Source organism: Ovis canadensis, chromosome 15 (assembly GCF_042477335.2).
Source record: "Ovis canadensis isolate MfBH-ARS-UI-01 breed Bighorn chromosome 15, ARS-UI_OviCan_v2, whole genome shotgun sequence".
Lineage (NCBI taxonomy): Eukaryota > Metazoa > Chordata > Mammalia > Artiodactyla > Bovidae > Ovis > Ovis canadensis.
Window position 1 is genome coordinate 51,369,356 of NC_091259.1, and position 27,439 is coordinate 51,396,794.

General features: G+C 46.2%; 1 protein-coding gene across 12 annotated transcripts in view; it reads left to right on the top strand.

Moving 5' to 3' along the window:
• Positions 1-1,177: 1,177 nt before the first annotated feature.
• The window catches only part of SCUBE2 (signal peptide, CUB domain and EGF like domain containing 2), a 72,853-nt gene continuing 46,591 nt past the window's right edge, over positions 1,178-27,439 (top strand). For 8 of the 12 annotated variants that reach the window (XR_011249342.1, XR_011249343.1, XM_069554427.1 and 5 more), the window contains exons 1-7: positions 1,178-1,765; positions 2,912-3,034; positions 9,753-9,878; positions 14,952-15,086; positions 20,915-21,040; positions 24,198-24,314; positions 25,043-25,132. Coding sequence is in view for 10 of the 12 variants with exons in the window: in XM_069554427.1 (XP_069410528.1) it covers positions 1,651-1,765; positions 2,912-3,034; positions 9,753-9,878; positions 14,952-15,086; positions 20,915-21,040; positions 24,198-24,314; positions 25,043-25,132 (832 nt within the window). In the remaining 2 variants the exon portion in view is untranslated. The remainder of the gene's footprint in view (positions 1,766-2,911; positions 3,035-9,752; positions 9,879-14,951; positions 15,087-20,914; positions 21,041-24,197; positions 24,315-25,042; positions 25,133-27,439) is intronic. The other 4 variants (XM_069554432.1, XM_069554435.1, XM_069554428.1 and 1 more) reach the window with 2 other exon arrangements.

The window sequence follows — 27,439 nt, forward strand, 5'->3', positions numbered from 1 at the left end:
GTTAAGGACACAAAGACAAAGGCGGAGAGAATGTTTCACTAAGTGAAGATTTACAAATGTGTAAAAAACCACTCTTATGACTAGAAATAGCTGAGTGAGTGTCTCTCAGCACCAAACAAAAGAGGGGAGGGATGGGGGAAAGATAGAAGAAGGGATGCAACCTGCTTGCCTTAGCTGGGGATGAAAAGGTCAAAAGAAAAACAACCACAGAAAAGTTATTTTCTCCGATTCTCCTTCGGACAGCAGCTCTAGGAAGTTGGAACGAAGACGTGAAGAGGCAGTCTCATCCTGGGAGTGATGGGGATGGGCGGGGCAGAGGCAGTGGAGGAGAGGTGCTGAGTGGGGAGACATGTTTTTGTGCCAGAGCTAGGTGGGGATTTTTGTGATGTTTATTTTTTTCTGATTATCAAAGGAATGAATATATATACGTACACACACACACACACAGACATACACATATGTATGTCCGCATATATTCACGGGAGAAAATTTAATAAATACAGAGAAGCTCAAAGAACATTGAAATCCCTGAGTATGGTGTTTTGCTGCATCTGGGAACTGCCACTACCTTTGCCCCTGGAGCCATGCTGATGCCGCTCATCATGAGCTCCAGTCTCCCGTGCCTAGGACAGTGTGGGAGGACCCTGTGCAGGTGTGTTGCTTGGAGGGCCAGGTGACAAGTACTGCCTTGTACATGCAGCTGGCCAGACCTGATGTTTATTAGCTCAGGTGGTGGTACATACCACTTGTGCCCCTGTTGAGCTGTCTCTTGTTCCTGGCGGCTCATCCTTGACCTTCTGGTCCCCCTTTCCCTTCACTTTAGGCTCCAAAAATACATTTAACCAGTTTTCAATGAAATGAACATTCTCTGTTATGATTCTGGGCCCAGCATTTTGCCAGAGAGGGACAGTCTCAGCAGTGTGTGTGTGTGTGTGTGTTCGGCGGCGGTGGAGAGGGGGGGACAAGTGGGCCACTCTCATCCGAGGACTTTGGGCCAGGGGATCAGAGAAGGCCTGGGTTGAGCAGAATGGAGAAGGGCATAGACAGAGTGCCTGCTGAGGTGAGCAGAGAAGCTAGGGTCCCACTCTCTAGTGAGCTCTTCGGAGGCTCCGAAGGAGGCAAAATCACTTTCATTCCATCCACATTCCCCTCGTAAGCGGAGAGAAGGTCAAGTCCCATAGGTGGCGTCGAGGTTTGGGGACTATAGGACTCTGAGATACACAGGACACTTTCCGGGTGCCCCGTGTCCGAATATTTCATGCCAAAAGTGCTGTTTGTCCTCACAAGAGGGACCGGGTCAAGTTGGAGGACACCGCGAACGGGCGGAGCGCGGTGGCGGCGCGGGAGCGGCGGGTTTGGGGCGCGGGGCCTGCGCGGGGGACTGGGGGCCCGCCCCCGCCCCGCTGACAGCCGCCCGCCGGCCACTGCGGCCGCGCCCCCTCCGCCCGGACCGCGAGGGAGAAGGGAGGGGGCCGGGAGGGGCGGCCCGGGAGGACCGTGTGAAAATGAGGCCGGGGCTCGGGGGCCGGGCGGGGCCGGGCCGGGGGTGTCAGAGCGCGGCGGGCACGGCGCCCGCACACACCTCCCGGAGCCGCCGCCGCGCTCGCCGCCCGCGCTCCCCGGCCTCTGCCCGCAGCCGCCGCGCCTGCCATGGGCGTCGCGGGCCGCGGCTGCCCTAGGGCTGCCCCGGCGCTGCTGCTGCCGCTGCTGCTGCTGACGGCGGCCGTCCCGCCCGATCGGGGCCGCGCCGCGGGGCCGCCGGAGGGTGAGTGTCCGGCCGCGGGGACGCACCTGGCACGCCGGGCGGGACGGGCGCCGGGAAGGGTCCGGGCCCCCTCGCGGGGGGTGAGGGGCGCTCGGGAAGGGCGGGATCGCGGCTCGGATGCGGGGCTCCGCGTGGCCCCTGCTTCCCTGGGGCTCCAGCCGCCGGACAGGCCGAGGCGCCGTCACCGCGCGGGTTAGAGGCCGGGGCCTGAGTGCGCCGCCGGGCCTGGGACCCGGGGCTGATGACAGTTCCCGCTCCGTTCCGCGCGGAGCGTCTGCTGGTCAGACTCGCGCGGGCAGAGCTCGAGGAGCAGGGCTTGGGAGTCTCCTCTGCGGAGATGGGGAAACTGAGGGCTCCGGCCGCGGTCCAGAGTGAGGTCGGGGCCGGGAAGTTCTCTGATGGGCTTCGGGAATGTTTCTATCCGTGGAACAGCTGCTGTTGGAGAATCGGGGAACCCCGTTCTGCACTAACTGGCCTTGCAATACTTTCAAAACTTTTGTTTTTAGTTCACATGCTAGAGGGATATCAGCCAGGCAAATACTTGTTCTGCCCAGGCGGGTTTCCAGGTTGAGAGGGTGGGCAGCGGTGAGGGGCTGCGGGTGGAGGCACCACTCCCGCTTTGCCTGGTTGGAGGGCTCAGGGTGCTGTGCTCAGAGCCCAGGGTGAGCTGTCCCCCCATATCGCAAACCCTGAGAAAGCTGACAGACCCTGCTTGGTTTCTCAGATCATCTTTGCCAACTTGGTCTTTCCTTCAGTAGGCCTTTACCATCGCCTGCTCATGTGCCAGGCACTGTGCGTGGCCTCAGGGACACAGACCCAGTCTGTAATCAACCGTCTAGATGGCAAGACAGGCAGGAAAGCAATGACAGTGTGATAGGCGAGCACATCCTGGGCAGGCATCTCACCTGCACTCTGGGGTCCTGGCATGCTCCCTAGGAGAGGTGGGTCTGAGCTGTGTAGAGAGGGCATCCCAGTCAGAGTGAACAGTCTGCACCTGGAAACAGGGACCTGGAAATCATGTCAATCCCCCGACTTCCAAGATGGTGAGATGTGAGGTAGGGTGGGCTGGTAGGAGATGATGCTAGAGAGGGACCAAGGCCAGGTCATCTAGGGAGACACCCTAGGAGCTGCTGTACTCTTTTGCAGACGTGGACGAGTGTGCCCAGGGGCTAGATGACTGCCACATCAATGCCCTGTGTGAGAACACACCCACCTCCTACAAATGCTCCTGCAGGCCTGGCTACCAAGGGGAGGGCAGGCAGTGTGAGGGTAAGTGACCTGGTAACCAGTAGTGTGTGGGCCACCAGGGGAAGCCCTCAGCGCTTGTAGTGGCCACTCGTGTTGGTAGAAATGCTTCTACTCCCACGCTCCCACCCCAGCCCTGGGTCACATCACCCATTCTCTGAAATGTATTTCAGATCCTTAAAAAACTGGGAACATCAGGTTTTCCCCAGGGCTGATCATACAGTTTCATCTGCCTCTGGCTCTGCAATGCCCTTTTGTCTAGCTTCTGCAAAGGAAAAGTGGTGCTTTAGTAGTGTCTTTTGGTCCCACTCAGTTTGGGGGCAGAAAGTGAACAGCTGTGTTGATCAGACAGCCATGCCTGCCAGAGCAGGGCTGATCCCTCACCTCCCTGGGGCAGCTTGTACTCTCACTCTGGAGTCTGAGTGCCAGAGTTCCGCCCTCCCCTGAGGCTCTGGTGACTCCATCTTGTCCATGACTTCGGGCGGTTTGGCATTGTGACCTGCCAAGCTTTACAGCTGCACCAGGAGGCTGCCTCGTTTGGAGCTGCAGCTTTGCCCCAGCCCTGGAAAAGTGTATGTGGAGGGATGTTTTAAGCCCTTAGAGCTCCAGATCTGGGAGCCTGAAGGCTGGACTCCACTATATTGTGTTCTGGGCCACTGGGGATTAGCTCGGGTCGGGAATTCTGAAGTTGGGAACTGGCTGTAGAGTGGACTTTCGTAGGAGCAGGCTGCTCTGGGGAATGGCAGTTGTAGCATGTTGGAGCTGGCTGGGCTCTTCTGGGAGCTCTTAGCCAATCCTGTCTCTCATGTTACTGATGAAGACATGGGGCTCAAGGGAATTGGGAAGGGGATTGTGGGCATGCTCACACAATTAGCCTGCAGGTGAAAGAATGTTAGATAAAACTCCAGCTCCGTTGCTGGCCTCACATCTCTCCTGTTCACTCAGCTCCTGGTGTCCCTCTTTGGTTGAGTGTGAAATCCTATTATTTACAGTCTCTTTTGTGCATGAGGAACAAAACTCTCACTTCTCGCATCAGAGGAGATGTGCTCCTGGTCAGGTTCATAGCAAGTGGGGTTGGTGGACCATCCATAAAGCCCTTCTGTTTCTTCAAGCTCATCTTTTCCTGGAGATAGACAGCCATCTCTCTCTATCTGCCCTATATCATGGGAGGCCAAAAGACTACCTCTCTCTGAAACATTTCTCTGTCAGTTCCTCCATACCACATCCTCACTGTATTAAATATTCTATGTACAGTACTGGAATTCACATATGTTCATATACTGCTTGGGGATTTCACTTTTTCACTGTGACTTCCAATCACTGTATGCCTTCTGGGGGTAGAAACCATGCCATGGTTTCTTTTGAATAAAGTACATATTTAGTAAATGATATTGAATGACAAGTGGCAAGAGTTTGGTGATTCTTAGCTGTTGAGTTTTTCTTATCACAATGGAAATTGAATTACTAACAGTTTAGAGTGAAAAGTTTGCTATTTAATTTAAAAGAATTAATGATCGGCATTGCTGCTCTTACACCTTTAAATTGGTTTTCAAAATAATTTGTGATTATTATTATAAATACAAAACAACACAAAAATGTGTGAAATAGAAAAGTAAAGGTCCTCCTCTTCCTCTCTCCATGGGTGATCGTTGTTAACAGGGGGCATGTATTCTTTGTACTGTCATTTTCAACCCAAACCCTAGGACGAGCTGATCTTTTGAATACTTGTAGTATTTATAAACCTAGCAAGTAAGGCTCTCCCTGTTTAGTTTGGATTTCTTGGCACAGGGATCCATAAGTGGAAACTTTCTTCCAAGAAGGGAAAGGAAAGAAAATGAGGATTGCAAAGACTCAAAGATACAGATATTCAAAGATGTGACTCCTTCATGTGTACTTTCTGGCTTGTTAGTTTTTAAGCCTCTTGGGTCCCATCTGTGGTATTTGTGATAATCACAAGACAACAACATTTGTGTTGTGATTACCACCAGAGTCACTTGGCCCTATTTAAGTTCAAGGATGGGAACTGGTTTGCTCAGAGTGAACAAAATTTTATACTCCATAAACTTCTTCTGCCAAAATGTTGGAAAAATGAAAGTATAGGACCTGAGTAAGTATTTTTAAAATAATGTGATTCAGAAGTGGCTTTAGGTGAAGGATGTTATATTCTAAATGATCTTTGCTTATATCCCAGACTTTGGAGAGGGGATGTTTCAGTGGTCAATATTCATTACATGGTCCTTATTTCTAAGTTTAAGGAACTGAATCATCTAGGGATGAATCTAGACTTGGCCTTTGTATTTTTTTTTCACTTTTTATTTTGAAATAATTTTAGACTTCAGAAAATTTGCAAAAATAGTGCAGAATTCGTTACATATGTCTGCTACTTATTTTACCCTAGTGTTAGCAACTTACATAACTGCAGTAGAGTATTAAAACCAGGAAATTAACATTGGCACAATATTATTAACTATATAGACTAACTCAAATGTCACCAGTTTTTCCCTAATGTTCTATTTTTTCCCTTCCAGAATCCAGCTCAAAGTCCCACAGTACATTTAACTGTTGTCTCCTTGTCTCCTCCGGTCTGTGACAGCTCCTCAGTCTTTCCTGGTCTTTCTTGACAATGACACGTGAATGAGTACAGTTCTTTTGTTGGTGTTACGTCTCCACATGATAAAAAGTGATATGGTAGGAACAGACACAATAAGAGAATGTCCTGTGTTTTCTCGTTCTGCATTCTTAATAATGCAAAAGTGGAACTTTTGGCAAAGGCTGCTGCAGAAGTATTTTTGTGTGCTTTTCAGTGCATCACAGCTGGGGTACACGATGTCAACATGTCCCACTACAGGCGATGTTAATCTTGATCACCTGGTGAAAATGATATATTCTGTGTTTCTCCACTTCAAAGTTACTTATTTTTTTCTGTTTCAACAGAGCTATATCTTGGGGCAGGTACTTTTGGCCCGTGCTAATATCGTGTTTGTTCTCACATTTTTGTCCACTGATTTTATCCTCTCACAGTGGATCTTGCCTGCATCAGTTGTCACTGTAAAGTGTGCCTCTTGGTGGTTTTGTATTTCTCTTGTTCCTTGCACATCTAGTAATCGGGCTTCTCTAAGGAAGCTCTGTCCTCATTTCCCATTTACTTATGCGTTGATTTATGTGTTTGTGTATGTTATGCCAGTATGGACTCACAGGTATTTATTTAATTATATAGTTGTTTATTTTGGGCTTAAGTTCTTCCAACTTTAGCCATCGGGAGCTTCTTCACATGGTCTCCTGTGTCCTGTTGACATGCCCCCATCCTTTTTTGAGAAACTCCTAATTTTCTGACACCACAAAATGCTCCAGCCTCAACCTGTATTTCCCCCTCCTTAACCCTGGAATCAACCACTTCTTCAAGGACCCCTGGCTTTCCTTTTCTTGGGAAATGGTGTATGGAAACCAAGATCTGGATGCTTGATATTTTCACTGTTACTGGGATGTCATTCCTCCTAGGCCCTCTCAGTGGACAGAGCTAGGAAATATACGTATGTATACTAACCCACACATACACACTTATCTATTTTTATTCCTTTTATCTATGCATTTCTCTCTATATTAAAAACAGTGAGTTATATGGATATTTCAGATTCCAAAGCAGTATCACAGGATTATTCTAACCTCCCTCTTGGCTTATTTGTAACTTCTTTCTACAGTGTTAGAAAGTGTTCTTTCTAACAGTGAGAAGCCTGACTCTCATTATTTGCCGTATATATATGTTTGTTCAATCCCAGTATACATATAACGTATATACAGAATTGCTACTCCATAATCCTGTGGGTAAAACAGATATAATAATTAGGGTATGGTGTTTATATACAACTGCTTTTGTTTTCAGCCTTACAATATCCAGTCAAGTTATTATTTTTTGAATTGACTTAGGCTGGTACTTTTCTTCCCCATCCCCTTCGGTGTGGTTGTGTTACTCATTTATAGGACGTTTGGATTCGTTTGTTCCTCTCTGTATTCCATTTTTTCTCTCCCCTCAGTCCTCACTTCTGCTTCCTGCTTGACATGTGTATGTAAAACATCACCATGGTTCTGAGTCGAAGCTGTACAAAAACCAGAGAAGTGTGACTCCCTCCTCCCATTCCCATCCTGCTTACATCCCTCATTTCCACCCTTTTCCCACAAGCACGGGTCACCAGTCTATGCTTTCTGGTTTCTCCTTCCTACGTTTCTTTTGTACAAATAAGCAACTGAATATGTATTTTCTTTTTAATTTTTCACTGAGTTATAATTTACATAGCGTAAAATTCACCAGTTCAAGTAATGTACAAATCAGTGATTCTGAGTGAACTAGTTGAGGTGTACAATCACCACATAATACAGTCTTCAAGCATTCTCCTTGTCTCAGTTTCAGCCCCGTTCCAGGCAACCGCTAACCTATTTCCCTGTTTCTGTAGCTTTACCTTTGTGACTATTTCATCTAAATGGAATTATATAATATATGGTCTTTTGTGTTTGGCCTCTTTTGCTTAGCATAATGTTTTTGAGGTTCATCCATGCTATATCCTGTAATGATATTTCATTCCTTCTTATTGTTAACTAGTATTTCATGGATGTTTGGGTTGTTTCAGCTTTTAGACTATTATAAATAAATATGGTGCTGTGAATATTCACCTGCAAGTACACGTGATTTGGCATGTCCCTTGGATATATATCTAGTAGTAGAATCTTTGGATTATGTGGTAAATTTGTGTTTAATCTTTTAAGAAACTGCCAAGGAACTTTCCAAAGTGACTTATTACTATTATTATGCCATCTTATTACCATCAGCAACGTATGAGGATTCCATTTCTCTGCGACCTTGCCAACATTTGTCATTGTCTTTCTTTTTAAAAAGTGATTGATTTCTGGCTGTGCTGGGTCTCCTTTGCTTTGCGTGGGCTTTCTCTAGTTGCGGCGAGTGGGGGCTCCTTTCTAGTTTCGGTCCATGGGCTGCTTCTCGTGGCTGACTTCTCTTGTCGCTCAGCACAGGCTGTAAGCGCACAGGCTTCAGTAGTTGCAGAACAGGGGCTCAGTAGTTGTAGCACATGTTCCCCTATGGCATGTGGGATCTTCCCAAACCAGGGGTCAAACCCATGTCCCCTGCATCGGCAGGCAGATTCTTATCCACAACACCACCAGAGAAGTCCCTGTCTGTCTTTTTTATTATAACTGTCTAGGGAGTGTGGTGGAGAAGGAAATGGCGCCCCACTCCAGTACTCTTGCCTGGAAAATCCCATGGACAGAGGAGCCTGGGAGGCTGCAGTCCATGGGGTCGCTAAGAGTTGGACACAACCGAAGTGACTTAGCAGCAGCAGCAGCAGGGAGTGTGGAATGGTATCTCGTGATTATAATTTGAGTTTCTCAAATAACTAACGATGTACTTTTTTATGTGCTTATTGTGTCGGAGCGGAGTGTTAGTCACTTAGTGGTGTCCAGCCCTTTGTGACCCTGTGGACTGTAGCCCACAAGACTCCTCTGTCCATGGAGTTCTCTAAGCAAGAATACTGGAGTGGGTTGCCGTTTCTTTCTCTAGTGTATCTTCCCAACCCAGGGATTGAAGCTAGGTCTCCTGCACTGAAGGCAGATTCTTTACCATCTGAGCCAGCGTATCGTCTTTGGTAAAATGTCTGTTCAGATCTCTTGCCCATTCTAAAACTGGGTTGTTTGTCTTATTGAATTATAAGATGAGGTATGTGATTTGCAAATATTTTCTATCAATTTGTGCTTCTCTTCACTTTCTTAATGATGTCTTTTGAAATGTAAAAGTTTTAAATTTCCACTAAGTCCAATTTATTAATTTTTAAAATTATGGATTCTGTGTTTTGTGTTATATATGATGTGGTACCTAAAAAAATCTTTACCTAACCAAAGGTCTCAAAGATTTTCTCATAAAACTTTTATATTTTTTTCTCTTAAAAGTTTTTTAGTTTTAGCTCTCACATTTAGGTCTCTGATGCATTTTGTGACTTTTGTGTATGATATGAGATAAGGGCCTAAATGAATCTTTTTTGCATATGGATATCCGGTTGTCTCAGCACCATTTGTTAAAAAGACTATCATTTCTCCCAATAAATTGCCTTAGGATTTTTGTCTAAAATCAAGTGACCATAAATACAGGTTTATTTCTGGACTCTTGATTCTGTTCCAGTGATCTGTTTGCCTGCCTCTATGCCAGTACCACACACGGTCTTGATAGTGAAAATCTTCCAAATATGTTTTCCTTTTTCAAAATTGTTTTAACTCTTGAGTCTTTTGCATTTCCATGTAAATTTCAAAATAAGCTTGTCTAATTCTGAGAAGAAAAAAAAAGCATGTTGGAATTTTATGTGTATTTATATCTCCTTATTTTTTACATGAAGATAACATATAACAAATAATCTTATGCATTTTGACTCTTTTTTACTTATTAGTATATTCTAAAAATCACTCCAAATCAGTTTGTAGAGATCTTTCCCATTGTTTCTTTTTAACAGCTGCACAGTATTCCACCAAGTAAACGTACCTTAATTCTTTAACTATTTATTATGGACATTAAGGTTTTTTCCAGTATTTTGTAATTACAAATTCTGCAGTGAATAACCTTATGTATATTAATTTTTACTGTTGTTGGAGATTCCTAGAAGTGGGATGGCTGGTTAAAAGGTAAATATATATTTCTCTACATTAAAGAAATAGTGCCTGTGTGGCTTACTTCTGTTTTACTCCTCAGATATTGATGAATGTGAAAATGAACTCAATGGAGGCTGTGTCCATGACTGTTTGAATATTCCTGGCAATTATCGCTGCACTTGTTTCGATGGCTTCATGTTGGCTCATGATGGTCATAATTGTCTCGGTAAGAAAAACAGGTAGAAATGGTAATTATCATTTACCTCCCCTCTAGCACCCCATCCCTTTCTTTTCTTTGACAAAAACATATTCATTAAAAGAAAACTGGGATCATAAACTTATGTTTTCTGGCTCCCGAGAAATCATACTCCCTAATAGAAAACCAGGGTATGTATTTTAGTTTTTATCTGGTCATTCATAATATAAACCCTCCATTGTCCAAGGAGGTGGGTGGATATTGTCATTAGTACTTATTGACTTTCTGGCATTGACTTGTTACTTTTAAGATCTTTAGTCTTGTGTTAAAAGGGTCTTGACTTAAAGCTATTTCTTTAATCCTATAAATACCTCTATTCCAGAATCATGTAAAACTATTTGTCGTAAATATTCCACATGTGTGCTTGGATCTCAGCCAGATAGACTCCCTTCTTTTTCCTTCAAAGAGAGAAAAATTAAAACAGAAACCTTCCATTAACATCCTCCTAGTATCCCACAAACCAAAAACATCTGTTAGAGTTTCAGTCTCTGAGTTAGGAACTGCAAAGAGCATTGTTTACATTGGTTCCTTATGCTAGGAATAAAACAGAACTTAAAAATAGCAAGCAGTTGGATAGGGCTGAATGTTGGATGGTCTTAGAAGATGTGGCACACCTGCAAGGCAAGTGTTTTTGGTCTAATTGCACTTGAAGGCCGAGGTTAGCAGTGGTACAGAGGACATCATGGGACTCGGACGACGTCAGATTCCTTTGGCATCAATCCTTCATGTGGTTGACCCACTGATATCCATTTGGCTAACCAAGAGAAACTTGAGCCAGACCCCACCTCTGCAGGGACAGCTAATTCAGATGCTCCCTTGCTGTGCAGTGGAAATGGCCGCTTGATCAAATGCTTTGAGATGAGCATGGTGGTGGTGGTGATTTAGTGACCAAGTTAAGTCCAACTCTTACAATCCCATGGTCTCGTAGACTGTAGCCTGCCAGGCTCCTCTGTCCATGGGATTTCCCAGGCAAGACTGCTGGAATGGGTTGCCATTTCCTTCTCTAGGGGATCTTTCCAACCCAGGGATCAAACCTGCATCTGGCTCCTGCATTACAGGCAGTCTGCTGTATTGCAGGCAGATTCTTTACCGACGGAGCTGCTGGGGAAGCCCTAAAGGTCACTAAGTGAATATAGGCCGAACTTGTATTTTGAGTGTTGGGGGAAGGAGAGTATTTGGGACTTAGGCCTGATATGACCTTTGTCATGTCACCTGGAGCCCCATCCTAATGTTGACTCTGTCCCTCCCTGTCTGTGTGTGGTATGAGAGGTCCAGCACTGGTTAGACCACTTGGCCTTCCAAGCCTGCAGCTCTCAGGGAGGAGAGATTGAGGGCTGGGACTCACTAATCCCTCTGCAACTTTCTAGGTCACCACCAAAAGACACATTAGAGACACAGTCCTGAGAGCAGCAATAAATTGAGATTAATTAAAAACTAAAAAAATAAAAGAAAGAAATTATATTTAGTGTGTAATTTACAGTATGTTTAAAAAAAACCACACATTTTCTGCGGGAAATCACTTATTTCCCTCTGATTAGCCAATGGCATGTTGAGGATCTGTAGTTGATGGAAGACCCATTGATCAGTTGTGCTCAAACTCACAGCCTAGGGTAAGTGTGAACTTCTGAAGAACAACACGCAGAACTGTCCGAGAGTTAAGGACTCAGGACCTTGGGTGGGGTCATTTGGAGTAAAGGCCTGCTCAGAAATCCCGAGGCCCCAAGTTCTTCCTTGCCTGGCTCAGATATTTCAGCAGACTATTTCCATTTCCCCCTCTCTGGGCTCTCTATCTGGGTTTGGTAGCAAGAGTCTGCCTTGCAGAAAGGCTCTGAGCATCCATTGAGTACCTCTGAAGGGGCTCAGGATTCTATGAAAAGGAAAGCGAGAAAAAATACAGTGATACGTGAAGAGCAGGGCCAGCACACAGAGAAACCTCTCTGCCATTTGGACTCAAAAGAGCAGAAAAGCATTTTGTGACAGGGAAGGAGCTCAGTATCAAAATTTAGGAGTGGCAGTTTCCTGTGTTCTCTTGGATGGCCCCTACCTCTCCTCGGCCCCTGACCCTACCTGCTGCCGATATATGAGCCAGGATACGCAGGGGACAAACACCACTGAGTTCTGGCTGTCTACCCAGATTGCTCCAGGATCTTGGGTGCCTGTAAGCCTGAAAAACAAAATGTAGCTCTTCCAGACAGCTCACCCCACCTGTTTATTGAATATCTGGGAGCACGGAATAGCTACTAGGTCTTGTAGCATCACTTGAGAAGTTTAAAATGACACCAGGTCTCATCCTATTAGCATCACTTGAGAAGTTTAAAATGACACCAGGTCTCATCCAAGGCTAGTTAGACCAGTGTGGCCCAGATATCAGCGTTCTAACCTGCGGCCAGGTTGTGAAACACTGTTTTATGCTCTGAAGAAACTCACCAGCTTAGTGTGCATGTGAACTTTGGTATTCATTCATTCCCTGATAGCTCAATTGGTAAAGAAGCCACCTGCAATGCAGGAGACCTGGGTTCGATTCCTGGGTTGGGAAGATCCCCTGGAGAAGGGAAAGACTACCTACTCCAGTATTCTGGCCTGGAGAATTCCATGGACTGTATAGTCCATGGGATTGCATAGAGTTGGACACGACTGAGTGACTTTCACTTTAATCCGAGTGCATCACCCAACTTGATACATTTCTCATTGCTTTGGAGAAAAGGAATAGTGGGTGAAGCATAGGGTAGGGTGGGGCAACTCAGAGCCAGGCCAGGTGTTGGTGTCCAGAGAGGCAGATCGCTCCTGCTCACCCCAGTCCTCTCTTCAGGAACAGCCAGGCCAGGTGTGTCCCAGCATCTCTCATCCTCCGGAATGTGCTCCCTTCACCATTTGGCACGGAGAAGGGCGAGTTTGTTAGGCTTCAGGGGATGGCTGGAGTCCCATCAGTTTAGAAAGGCATCTGCTGGGTAGTGTGGGAGGACGGATGACTGTAAGATCTGAAGCTTGAAACCAGATAACAGATATTTAAATGTGAATGTTCCTGTTACAGATGCCCCCAGGAGCTAGTGATAAGCACATGGGAAATCAGGGCTGGAGAAAATAAATTGCTTTTTACATTAGCCTTCTCCTCAAGCCTCTATCAGATCTGAGATTTTTCTGGAAGTTTCCTCTTCTTTAGCTCTGATGATGCTATGCTCTTCTTGTTTGTTCATGCATTGAAGAGTTAATATGTGCCTGCAGGTTACAGGGCTATGCTAAATATATATATATTTCAAAAATATGTCTTCAAGGAGTTTACAATCTAGTGGAGATGGATAAATAAACAATTTTGAGGAGTCAAAAGGTACAAATTAAAAAAAAAAATTTGAGAATGCATAGCGGTAAGTGTATTGATGGAGCCGGGTACAGGAGAGTGTGTGACTCAGTGGAAGAAAGGTCCTCTAACTTTCCCCTGGGGGCACAGCACTGGGTCAAGGCTCCCTCCCTTCCTGCTGATGGCTTCTTTATTGGGGCTCCTGCTCTCTCATCCTGCTACCCTCAGAGTTCTCCAAATTCTTCCTCTGGCCGTCTCCTTGCTCTCCTCTCCTCTCCCTTCCTACACTCCTGCCTTTGACTTGCTCAGCTGCCTCCAGCATTTTATCAGGACACCACAAGTAAGTGGTTTCCAGAGCTGTCTTCACACCGGGCTCAGGTTTCCAACAGCCTACTGGATCTAGCCCTGGATGTCAGCATCTCAAATGTATCACCTCCCTGCCCTGCTGGGGACCAACCAATCTCCACCCCCAGTTCTTCCCCATGTTTCTCAGCCACCTCACCCTATGTCCACATGACACCTTGTCCACAGTTCTCCTTTATTTCTTCCATCATAGGCATCCCCTCTGTTGTCCCCTTCTCCTCCTGCCTTCAATCTTTCCCAGCATCAGGGTCTTTTCCTGTGAGTTGACTCTTCGCATTAGGCAGCTTAAGTATTGGAGCTTCAGCGTCAGTCCTTCCAATGAATATTCAGGGTTGATTTTCTTAGGTCACCAACTCAATGAGCATGAGTTTGAGCAAACTCCAGGAGATAGTGAAGGACAGGGATGTGCTGCACTTCCTGGAGTCGCAAAGAGTCGGACATGACGAGCAACTGAACAGCAGCAGGCATCCTCACGGCCAGGCCCCAGGTCAGGTGCCTACTGGCACCAGCCATGGCTATTTCAGGTGCATGCTTGAAGCTGGACTCCCAGGTTTCAATTCTTCCCTTCCCTGTGTCCCTCCCCCCAGTGCTGTCTTATCCTTCCCAACATGAGGGGCTGACCGTGTCATCCCAGCTCCCGTGATTTCCAATTGCCTCTCTGATGAAGTGGGAACTTCTTCGCCTGGTATTTAAGGTCCTCTGCAGTGTGACCCCAATTTGTTTTCCCAGCTCTATCTCCTGTAACTTCCCTACCTGTACCATGCTTCAGTCAAATTGAATGACCCACAGTTATCTGGACATACTCCATGTCCCCCAGCCTTCCTGCTACACTCATGCCCTTTCCTCTGCCTCCAGCCCCCTCTCCTGATTTATCGTTGAAGAAAGACTGCAAGGCTTACGCCTTCATCAGCTTTTCCAAGGAACCCATCCTGAAACCTACAGCCAGATGTGACCTCCGTCCTCTGTACCGCCATTTACCTTACCTCACCATTACTCCTCCAGTGTCTCTTTCCCTTCGCTGAAGGGGATGCTCCTAGAGCCAGGGAACTGCATCTTACTCATCTGTGTCTTATTGTCTCCTCTAGCACTGAGCTTTGGAAAGAGAAGGTAAATGCTCACTGGACTGATTGCCTTGTGTCCAGGTGGGGGGCCTGTTTAAGGGAGCCACGGACTCGTGAGGGCTGGAGTTAATTACCTGCAGTCCCACTAGCTTCAATTCTGAGAGCTTCTGTGACACAAGGACCTGAAGAGGGGCCTCGTCTCTGCTTAGCAGGAGCCCCTGAGCTGCTGGGCAGTGGGTGGGGAGGTGGGTGGGGGATGGGAGTGTGCTGGGAGGGGGTGTGTGTGAAGCAGCCCCGCAAGGGCTCAGCCTTCTCCCCCTGCAGACGTGGACGAGTGCCTGGAGAACAATGGTGGCTGCCAGCACACCTGCCTCAACGTCGTGGGGAGCTACGAGTGCCGCTGCAAGGAGGGCTTCTTCCTGAGCGACAACCAGCACACGTGCATTCACCGCTCAGAAGGTATCTCTGCTTGGCTGGGGGGAGGCGGGGAGAGGGGCAGGGTCACATCTGAGAGTCCCCCTACCCCCCAGTGACTCTAGAGGGAAAGCGTGCCGTGTATAAAGTCTGGAGGCCTGATGAGTACGCAGGGTATTTCAGCTTCACCTTCTTCACCTGGCAAAATGAGAGAGTTGGTCTGGGTGAGATCTGAGGTCTCTTCAGACTCTCACAGTTGCTGATTCTAATCTCTAAATAGAGCACATTTCAAACATGACGATGTCTCAGAAGAAATGATCTGCCAAGTTTTTGAAAAAGGTGCTGCAAAGCACAGCACCAAGTGCAAGCCTGCTCTTAGTGGGGAGGGCGGGAGGGGCTGGAGCCTTCCTGTGGAGACTCAGTAAACGGCCCTGTTTTCAGCAAGAGCGGGCCTTCCCTATATTTTGTATTTTTGAACTCTGACCTCTGGGATTCCAGGGGGCAGGTGGACCCCTTCCCAAGACTGGGGGGGTCTCTATTTTAGGGTTTCCTTCACCCATATTGCCATTCACCATTTCTCCATAAATTTGCAGAAAACTCTCCTCTGATGGCTTTCGTTCTCTCTGCTTTGTGTTTCTATCTATTTTCTTTTTCTGTTAGTTCAGTGGATTGTCAGGAGGGAAAGGCATTAAGTTCTTGTGGCCAGCCAGCCATTTTTAACTCAGTGCTGTGGTTTCCATTCTTCCCTGCTCTTTCTTAAGCCACAGAACCACACTTTGATGGCTGTATGTCTCCCTTGGCTGTCCGTGCCTGCTTTTAAGGGAAGTGCTCCAAATACTAGACTATGAACCCCTTTGTGCTGCTTGTTCATCCTCATAAGTTAAAATGAGGTGATTTTCAGTTTTTCTGCTTATTTAATCACAAGATTTATAGATTTATTATTTTAATTGTGGTAGTTTTAGTGATTTTTCAAGGGTTTCTTTGTGGAAGATGATTTTTGCCTCATTTTCTAAGAATGATGGCTCCTTCCTTAGCCCTCACCAGCTGTTTGGGTACTAAGAAGAGGAGTCAGAGAAATGGGGAGTTGGATGCTCTGATCCCCCAGCCTGCTTACTGTCAGAGTGTGAGCTGGTTACTCATAGCCCCTGGCTCTGATCAGGTGATCTTTTATCTCTTTAGGTGTGGCCCTTGACTGAGTAGCAGGTTTGATTTTCATTTCCCCTGCAGGGTTCTCTGGACTCTTCCATGAGCTGTGCCTCTTGTTGGAGGCTGAATTAAGAGGCCAGCAGCACTGAGAATGATCCTGATCTCAGGGCCCCTCCCGTTTGGTTGCTCAAAGCTGCTTCCTGGAAAGTCCCTCTGGCTTCCTCTTCAGGTGGTGGGGAGGCAGAGCTGGTGGTCCTGTAGGTAGAGCTGTGCTTGAACACCGGCAGTATGGGTCCCATCTCTCGTGAAGCCACTGGCAGTGATTAAGACCTTCCCTTACCCTCGCTCCTCCAGAGCAGTGATTCAGCCCCTTTCTCCTGTCCCCAAGTCCCCAGACTGATTATAAACACAGGCTCCTCAGACTGCAAGACCATAGGAGCAGTTCCTTTCCGCAATTTGTGTTTTCTAAGTTTTTTATGATTCAGACATTCTTAGAACCCCTAAAGAGTGTTTAAAATGAGCATATTTGTTTGGGGCTAAAACCCAAGTCCAAGTATTGGAGTTGTGTTCTGGAAGCTCTCTGTGATTTTCTGTTGTGTTTCAACCTGGCTGCTGGGTGAATTCACAGTGGCGTGAGCCCACAGATTAGAGCAGTTTGCAGCTGCCCAATTCCATTGTAGGGTTTTAACTCTCCAAATCGGAGAAGGCAATGGCACCCCACTCCAGTACTCTTGCCTGGAAAATCCCATGGACGGAGAAGCCTGGTAGGCTGCAGTCCATGGGGTCTCTAAGAGTCGGGCACAACTGAGCGATTTCACTTTCACTTTTCACTTTCATGCATTGGAGAAGGAAATGGCAACCCACTCCAGTGTTCTGGAGAATCCCAGGGATTGGGGAGCCTAGTGGGCTGCCGTCTATGGGGTCGCACAGAGTTGGACACGACTGAAGCGACTTAGCAGCAGCCGCAACTCTCCAAATAGAGCCAGCTGTAAACAGTATTCCCCTTAGGATGCCCTCCTTGAAGTGCACATTAAACTCCTGAAATCTATATTAAAATAGACTTTAAAATCCACAGCTGATCCTTTAAAAATGGTTGAAAGAAGGTAAACACTGCAAGCTAGTATTTTCTAGAGTCATCAATGTTGTTATTAATAATTATATACTAAATATTCTTTAATATAAGGGATCACACTAGTTAATTCCAAGAGAAACTCAAGCTATTTGTGTTTTTTTCATCCTTAGAGACCCCAAAGTTCTGATAAAGAGACTGTGTGTTTTCACCCATGTAATGGGGGTAGGCTGGAGAGAGACACATGGCCCCAGCCTGCCTTTGTCCCTATTCATGGGTGCTCAGGCTCTCAAAATGAGCATTCCTCTTTTGTTTTGTCCTCTCTGAGAATATTTCTAAATGTTTGCACCACTGCCTTTTTAGAGTAGTGGGCAAGGTGGCAGGTTAGTGAGTAAGGGGCTGTGCTGTTAACAGGGGCTGTTTCTTCCTTTTCTTGCCCTATTTGCGAAGCTTATTTTTATTCAGTTTCCAATAATGTACTTCAGTGAGACCCTGGGCCAGGGGTCCCCCAGAATGGGATATTTTTCAGGTTTCTGAGCTGTTTCCTTCCTGGTGAACTAAGAGTCCTAAATATAACTGTCCAGGCAGTTTCTGGGATAGCCAGGACCCTAGCTGGGTCCCCCAGTTTGGACCAGTCCATCTGCCTACCCTAGCAGTGGCCTTGTTTTGAGTCAGGGTACTCTGAAAATCTTCGGGGGCCCCTCTTAAAAAGCCCTTAGCATTCCCAGAGCCATTTAAACCTTTAGTGTCTTCTGGTAACTTTAGGTCTTGCTTGATATGATATGACATCAGGGGGCAACTTCTTTGTGCATCCCCATGGTATCTGGTGCACAGTCAGTTCTTACAAAATATTGCTTGTGCAAATGAATTGCTCTGAGAAGCAGTAAAGGTCACTTTGCAAACATCTTAACAGACGTGTAAACGGAATGAAAAAGAAAACGAGGAAGAAGCAGCTGATTTGTATGGGAGTGTACTTTGCGGTGCTTCCCCCACCCCTCACCCTGGGAACCATCTTGTGCAGCCCAGCATCAGACACGTCAGAAAGGCCGGCATGAGATGTGGAGGATAGTCTCCTGTAGGGAAGGGAGATGATGTTTCTACTGCTGCCTTTTCTTGGGCACTGTTACATTTACCCCCAGATGCTCCTGGAGCCTGTTATTATAAATGCCCTGCTGATCCAAGAACAACTGTAATGCTGGCTGTAATGCTGGCTCCTTCTTAGGAGGACAGGGTGCTTCCTGGAGGCAGCTCCCACCTCCTGTGCCATCTTAGTACTGGGAGCAAATAATGTCTTCAGAATCACTGGCCCAAGCCAAGAGAAAGCTCCCCCTCCGACCCAGTGCAAGCTTCTTTCTGTGTTAATTGACAGCAGCCCTTGGCACGGGTGAATGGATCCCAACCACCTCCAGCAGATTGAGTGCTGGAGCTCAAACAGCTCGTAACTGTCAGATAAAAAACAAGGTTTTAAGAGAATGTGGGATGTATTAGCTGTTGCCCTCTCTTTTGGAATAGAAATGACATCTGTGTATTAAAACAATCGTTCCAGTTAAGCATAGATCCATGGGGCCCATGGTGAGATTTGGAGAGAAATGACTTTTGACTTCATTAGAACCAATTGGCTAAGGTTTCAGGGGCACAATACAGAGCAGTATTGGATCCTGGAGAAGTCGAATGAAATCTTTTGGTACTTCCAAAAAGAGTGCCACTTCCAGTATTAGAAAATGTCTTGTCAGTGCAGAATCAATGAGAACAAAATCCCTACTCTTAAAAATGTTTTAGAGTTACATTGTACAAATGCAAAAAAGCATCACATGAATACATACCTATTTAGTTCAGTTCAGTCACTCAGTTGTGTCCGACTCTTTGCAACCCAATAGACTGCAGCACACCAGGCTTCCCTGTCCATCACCAACTCCCGGAGCTTGCTCAAACTGATGTCCATCGAGTCGGTGATGCCATTCAACCATCTCATCCTCTGTCGTCCCCTTCTCCTCCTGTCTTCAATCTTTCCCAGCATCAGGGTCTTTTCTAATGAGTCAGTTCTTCGCATCAGGTGGCCAAAGTATTGGCGCTTCACCTTCAGCATCAGTCCTTCCAATGAATATTCAGGACTGATTTCCTTTAGGATGGACTGGTTGGATCTCCTTGCAGTCCAGTGGATTCTCAAGAGTCTTCTTCAACACCACAATTCAAAAGGATCATTTCTTTGGTGCTCAGCTTTCTTTATGGTCCAGTTCTCACATCCATAATGAGTACTGGAAAAACCATAGCTTTGACTATATGGACCTTTGTCGGTAAAGTAGTGTCTCTGCTTTTTAATATGCTGTCTAGGTTGGTCGGAGCTTTTCTTCCAAGGAGCAGGCATCTTTTGACTTCATGGCTGCAGTTCCCATCTGCAGTGATTTTGGAGCCCAAGAAAATAAAGTCTCTTACTGAACCCCATGAACAGTATGAATAAGAAAAAAAGATATGACATACCTATTAATGTTGTGCAAACCAGAGAGAGGTTTTGAGAATACTCTTGGGTATGATAACAGTTCCTGCAGAGTGCTAGGATACGGCAGAGTCCTAAAGAATTCGTATTGAGAAGAGGCATGAACCTGGCAAACCACACAGATGTCTGTTTTGCTGCAACCCTGTCAGTTAGGTGCATGCTAACCCATCTAGGAAAATAACTCCCTTCCCACCATATTTATCACAAGATCAGGCCAAATGAAAATTACAGTTTACTCGGGAAGGATTTTACAGCAGCTCAAGGAAACCACATGTATGAGGTCTCTCTCTGTTCTTTCTGCTGTTGACCTCTGAGCCTGCTGAGGGAGGGCCCAGGAACTAACTGAAGGTGGTCACATAAGAGAGGTCCCTAGGCAGGTGTCCACGGGGTGATGCCAAAATACAGAAGTAGTCACAGTGGCCTCCAGAGTGTGGATTTGGTGGGGGTAGAGAGGAGGGTTGAAATTTTCTGAAAATCATCTTTGAGAATATATGAAAAGGAGGACTTCCCTGGTTAAGCCTCTGCTCCAAATGTAGGGGGCTTGGGTTCCACCCCTGGTCAGAGACCTAAGATCCCATATGCTGCAGAGCATGGTGCTCCCCTGCCCCCTCAAAAAAGAATATGTGAAAAGGTTGAGAATCTTCACCTATCTGCAGCTTTTTGTAGAGAGATTCTCCTTTTCTGTTTGCATTCTTGATCAGCATGGGTAACAGCATGGAAGAGATAAGAGTCTGAGGACAAGTTCTTGGGGTCCACAGGTTCTGATTCCACATCCAAAAGAGAGCTCCTAGTGGTACTTCTTTTTTTAAATTTTTTGATCACACCACATGGGATCTTAGTTCCCTGCCCAGGGACTGAACCCAGGCCCTGTGCAGTGAAAGCATGGAGTCCTAACCACTGGACCGTGAGGGAATTCCCTCCTAGTGGGTACTTTCTTCTTAGTGTATTGAGTGGGCTCCTATCTCTTTTGGAGAATTGAAACGTCCTATCTTTTGGGTGACATAAGAAAATTTTCACATCTCTGTTAACTGGCTTGATATGAATGACATATTCTTGTAAGATGTGGGGCTGATGGACATGGCCTGCCTGCCAGCCCCTCCAGACACTCCAGGGCTCTGGATTCTGGTGCAACCTGGTCATCATCTGCATGCTGCTGTTTTGCAGAGGGTCTGAGCTGCATGAATAAGAATCATGGCTGTAGTCACATCTGCAAGGAGGCCCCGAAGGGCAGTGTTGCCTGTGAGTGCAGGCCAGGCTTTGAGCTGGCCAAGAACCAGAGAGATTGCATCTGTAAGTACAGACTGGTACCCCACCCCTCCCTGCACCCTGGGAACCATGAGCCATCCTACCCCAGAGGTTGTCTTGTGCAGCCCAGCATCAGAAAGGGAAGGAAAATGATGTTTCTAAAGGGACCAGTCAGAAGGAGCTCACACTCAGGAGTGAGGAATGTGAATGCTGGGGTCAGGTCTCCCTCTTTCCATGGAATAGAATAAAATTTCCTCATTTGGCAACTCTTTGATACCCGCTTCCTGCTTCTTGTGCAAGCCTCATCTACCTCCTTTCTCCAAACACCAAACTCAGTACTTTTGGAAGATAGTTCCCATTCTTTCATGCCTTCAAGGCTTTTCCAAGCCTCCTCCCCTTCCTGGCTTGGTGAATTCTCACTCAATAGTTACTTACTTATTTTTGGCCGTGCTGGGTCTTTGTTGCTGCAGGTGGGCTTTCTCTAGTTGTGACGAGCAGAGGCTAACTCTTCTCTGTGGTGCTCGGGCTTCTCATTGCAGAGGCTTCTCTTGTTACAGAGCACTGGGCTCCAGGGTGCACAGCCTTCAGTCATTGCAGCACCACGGGCTTAAGTGCATGTGGGATCTTCCCAGACCAGGAATCGAACTTGTGTCCCCTACATTGCCAGGTGGATTCTTATCCACTGTACCACCAGAAAAGTCCTCACTCAATTTTTAATATCCTGCCTAACTTCTAATGATAAAGATAATAGGTACTTTGGGAGAGCATTTATTATGTGCAAAGGCTTATCTAAAAAGGTACCATATTCCATTTAATTCTTACAGGCATCACCTTATGAGCCAAGCTGAGAAAACTGTGGAGAAGGTAAAGCTGTAAGGTCACAGAGGGAGCAGGTGGCAAATGTAGGATTCACACATAGATCTAGCCTAACTGTAAGGCTTGTGCTCCTAATCACCATGCTGCACGACCTCAGAAGCAGTCCCCGATGGCCTCAGACAAGGCAGCCAGTTTGTATTTTGGCTCCCACAGTGTTGTTTATTCCTCAATCATAGCACGTGGCTCTGTGGGTTGAAATGTATGTTTATGTGTTTGTTTCTCCAGCTATGAACCTCTCCAAGTCAGGGATTTTGTCTTACTTTTGCCTCTTGGTCTTGTCCTGGATGTGTTCAATACACATTTGTATAATGGATGAGTCAGTACATGGTGTACACAGTCCAGATGCAGCTGCCTCTGGATGAAGAAACACAATAATAGCTCCAACGGATAACAGGAAACAACCACCATTAAAGGTGTTTCTAAACCACTCTTTATGCCTGAGGAAACACTGAGGGTTTCCTTTTAGGAACTCTTCCCAAAGTCATTGGGCTTCCGTGGTGGTTCAGCTACTGAAGAATCCGCCTGCTAATGCAGGAGACATATGAGATATGGGTTCCATCCCTGGAGGAGGAAATGGCAACCCACTCCAATATTCTTGCTTGGAAGATTCCATAGAGGAGCCTGGTGGGCTGCAGGCCATGGGGTCTCAAAGAGTTGAACATGGCTGAGTGAACATGCACCTCTATTACATTTTGGGGTTTCTCAGGTGGCTCAGCAGGTAAAGAATCTGCTTGCAGATGCAGGAGTCATGAATTCGATCCCTGGGTCAGGAAGATCCCCTGGAGAAGGGCATGGCAACCCGCTCCAGTACTCTTGCCTGGAGAATCCCTTGGACAGAGGAGCCTGGCAGACTGCAGTCCCTAGTGTTGAAGAGAGTTGGACTGAGCATGCACGCGGCATGCCCAAAGTCATGGACCTTCTAGAAGATGCCCGCAGTTTGCTAGGGTTGGTTGTTTACAGTGAGTAGACCCCCGTGGTTAAGAGATGGAGAGACAGGGACTTCCCTGGTGGTCCAGTGGCTGAAACTCCGCACTCCCAATGCAGGGGGCCCAGGTTTGATTCCTGGTTGGGGAACTAGTTCCCACATGCCGCTACTAAGACCTGGTGCAGCCAAATAAATAAATATTTTTTAAAAAATTGAGATGGAGAGACAGTTTTGCTGGTGAAAGACTTCTCTCTGGTATCTCCATCACAAAGCAGAGCGCGGCCTCATAGCCTGACACACTAGGGCTGATGCTACCATCACCATCGGCAGGTTCTGACAGCCTCATAGGGCCCTAAAAGTGGGACTGGCTACAGCTGTCTTCAAAAAGAGGACCCAGGTGTCTCTGCAGGAGACTCACCTGTGGATGAAATCCAGCATTTTACAGCCTTTCAGGAGCCAGTAGGCTACCTGAGAGCTTATTTTTAAAGATTTAAAATATCATTGAAAGATATCATTGCTCAAATAATACCATAAGATTATATTCAGATAATATTATAAAACTTGAAATAATTTTTAAAAAACCCAGAATTTCACCACATAATCCAGCTGTTTTGCTTTTCTCATATTCCTATTTAGTTGTTGACATGCATATGGAATTATTACACAGCTATAATCACAGAACATTTTCTTTCTTACAGCACAAATATAGTTTTAGTTCTTTTAAATTAAAAAATTAAAAATGATTGTATAAGAATTTAAACAGTCCGAAGAAACATATAACCTTCCCCTCTTCCCATTTCCTTTGCCAGAGGTAACCACTGTTCAGTTTGATGAACAGATAGTTTTGTGGTTGGCTTTCTTCCCCTCCTTGGCTTGTTATCAATGTGTTCATACACAGTCTTTGTAATTATTGGTTAATGTTGCATTAACTGTGCGAAGAGTCATCATTTCCTCTGATTACCCTCCCTTCTAACTAATCAGATATAATCTGATGAGCGAAATCCTAACATATACATATAAATTAAATACCATCTGTTCCAGACATAAAACGTGAAAGCATTTCCAAATGTCCTAGTACTTCTTCTGATAGAGCAGAGCACTAGTTTAGAATCTTTTGGTATCATTTCCTTTAAACGGCGAAAATCTCCCTCCACCTTCGCATCTCTGTCTTCCTATATAGTGTTGCTCAGATCTGTCATTCAGCATTTCTACAAATCTTATCGTGACTGCTTGCTCACATAGACAGGGATATGGACTGGGTCAAGGGTCTTTTATGCACAGTCCCTAGTACATGCTAGGGGCCTGAAGACTTCCTGAATAAAAATCAGAGCTCTTCCAGAGTAAACACAGCCCCAGGTGTGGACATCTCAGTGTTCGATGTGTCAATTCATTTTCTCTTAGTGACCTGTAACCATGGAAACGGTGGATGCCAGCACTCCTGTGAGGACACTGCTGAAGGCCCAGAGTGCAGCTGCCATCCTCAGTACAAGATGCACTCGGATGGGAGGAGCTGCCTCGGTGAATGGTGACCCCAACACTGGGTTAGGGTCTTCCCCAGCCTGCTTGCCACTAACCCAACCCTAACCCAAACCCTAAGTATTAATAGCGTTTGGAACCAGAGGTAGGGTGTTGCCAGTGCACTTGCCCTCGGGTTCCATGCTGCTTCACATGGGGCAGGGGGACCCTCCAGACCTGGAATGGGGGCCCTTTTCTCCCTGTGAGGACTCGGAGAGCCCGTGATCCTCTCCTGAACTAGGCTGCTCCCAGAGCTGGTATTCTGGAGATTGGAATACCACCTCCCAAGAGACCAGGGCAACCGAAGTTACAGCTAGCTGTTCATTGTGACAGGGTGGCCTTTGCCGTCAGCAGAAGCCAGAGTTGCATACTTACGGCTGGATGCCTGCCCTGTCCATCATGATGTGTCCTTTGCTGGCTCCATTTTAGAGGTTCCCCGATCCAAGATTCTTTTTGTCCTGAACTAGGGGTTCTGAAGTGAATCTGAAGCTTGTATTCCCCAGGGTCTGTGGTCAGTACGATATAATAAAAGAACTCTTTCCCATATTTAATGTCTATTAAGGCTCTGTGGCCATGTAACACAGAGCCTCATTGCAACATGTTTTTGTTGAGCAAAGAGTCACATTTCTCACATTGTTCTCGTGTCTGGGATTTCCAAGGAAGTGGTTGTGCTGGGGATGAACAATCTGACTCATTCAGTCTGAGAACTGTGCTTTTTGCGTCTCTTGCAGAGCGAGAGGACATTGCCCTGGAGGTGATGGAGAGCAACGCCACATCTGTGGCAGATGGGGATAAACGGGTGAAACGGCGGCTGCTCATGGGTAGGTGCCTCACACACACCCCCAGCCCAGCAGCTGCATTGTCCCTTTCCCTCCCCAACTTACGGCCTCAGGACTGAACCTGGGGCCATGTGCCCCAGACCAGTTGGACCAGAGTCAGCAGCTCCTGTCCAGCTGGGGTATGTCTGTTCTCCATCCAGGACCATCCAGGACCCTTGGTCTGGTGGGAAGAACATCGGTCCAGCCATCAGCGTAGCTGGTTAGCATCTGAAACTTGCCATGGGACTTGGACAAACCGTGTCCTAGTCTTCCTCTAAAATGGATGTAATACAGTTGATCTCTTCGGGCTATCAGGAAGCTCAGTTGACAATAATATGCCAAAGTGCTCAGAGTCCACTGCCTGGGACTTACTGGGTGGTCAGTACATGTCAGATCCCCTCTCCACTGAGTAACTATGAAGAGAGAGGCATTTTGGGCAGCCCCTGCTTAGCATGGCACTTTGGCTGGGTTTTTGTCCACTGAGTCTTCTAGTTAAGACTCAGCCAGTGTTAATGGCAGGATAGATGAATGGAGAAGGGTGGCACTTGGCTGAGGGACACAGGGAGGTCTGCCAACAGGCCCGCTGGAGCTGGAGGCCACAGACAGCAGACGCTCAGCCTTGGCTGTGGGGCGGGAATCAAGCAGCTCCTTTGATGTTATTATTCTGGAGAAAGCTTGGCTTGACTTAAATGAAACTGATCTTTTGATAGCTTCTGGATGTAACGGTCAGGTAAGATATTAAGCAGCCGTTGGTTACCAGGCAGGTGACATTTCTGAGCTCTTTTCTGCTCTGCCCTATTAAAATTATTATTTTTAATTGCCTTAGAACAGTATGTATGAATAATATAAAAACCTTAAAATGTTAATTAGTGCTTAATAGTACTTGTAATGAAATAGATCATTTCCCTGTCTCATAACTTGCCATTTGCCAGTGGCCACAATTTTTAATTCTCCTGGTTGTTTCTTCTCCTGACTTACCCTCCCCCATATTTCTGAAAAGGGAAGTGTATATAGTTACTTCTTGATGTCAGGTGTTTTTTTTTCCCTGCACCACAGGGTTCATGGGATCTTAGTTCTCTGACCAGTTATCGAACTTGCATCCTAGGCAATGAGAGCACAAAGTCTTAAGCACTAGACTGCCAGGGAATTCCCCTGATGCATCAGTTTTAAGTGTTAGTTTTTTACTTCCTACTACAGAGGATTAAGTTGTTAAGCTCCCTTTTGACCCCCTCCCCCAATACACACACAACTCCCTCATACCCTTAATATGTTGTTATTCAGTCACTAAGTTGTGTCCAACTCTTCGCAACCCAATGGACTATAGCCTGCCAGGTTCCTCTGTCCATGGGATTCTCCAGGCAAGAACACTGGAGAGGGTTGCCATTTCCTTCTCCAGGGGATCTTCCCAACCCAGGAATTGAACCCAGGTTTCCTGCATTAGGGCAGATTTTTTACCAACTGGGCTGTGAGAGAAGCTAGTTTTCTTAGTACCTCTTACCATTTTTTTTTTTTTCAAATTTCTGACAGACCTCTAAAACCCTTTACAATGTGTTCAAATACAGCAGATAACTTGCTAATTCCATTTTTTACAAAAAAGTCGCTCCAGTGGGGCCTCCCTCCTGGGCCAGTGGCATACCTGTCATCTTGGCCTTCCCTGGGGCCCCCACTTGGAAATTCCCTTCCCCATGCTCCTGCTTTGCTGGATCCCATGGCTTCTGTTTTGCTAGTTTGCAAGGGTAGATAGAGATTTTTTTTAAAAACTCTGCACACCTGAAAATGCCTTTATAGTTTACCTTCCCCCTTTCTTAAGAATTTGGCTTAGTAGAGTTCAAAGTTGGGAAGAATATTCGGTCAGAGTTTTGAATAATGCCCTGTTGTTTTGAACATTCAGTGTTCTTTCCAGAAGTCTAATTCTTGATTCTTTGTGTGAAACCTATAAGAGCTTCTCTCTGGGTGTTTTCAGGGTCTTAACATTGTCCCTGGTAATCTGAAATTTCACGACAGTGTCCCCCACTGAAGGATTTGTCTCACCTGTTATACTGAGCACTTAGTAGGCCTTTTCAGAAGGGACATTCGCATCCCTAGGTTCCAAGAAATTTTCTTTTATTTTTCTTTCAATAATTTTCTTTACTTTTCTCAGTCTTTCTGAAACTCCTGTTAGTTAACTATTGTAACTCCTGGTTTGCTCCTCAAATTTACTTCATTTTTCTCTTCTTGATATTTACTTCCTAGGAGATCCTTCATTCCCCTCACTAAACTTTCTATAGGGTTCTTTTTATATTTCAGCCTTCATATTTTAATTTTTCAAGA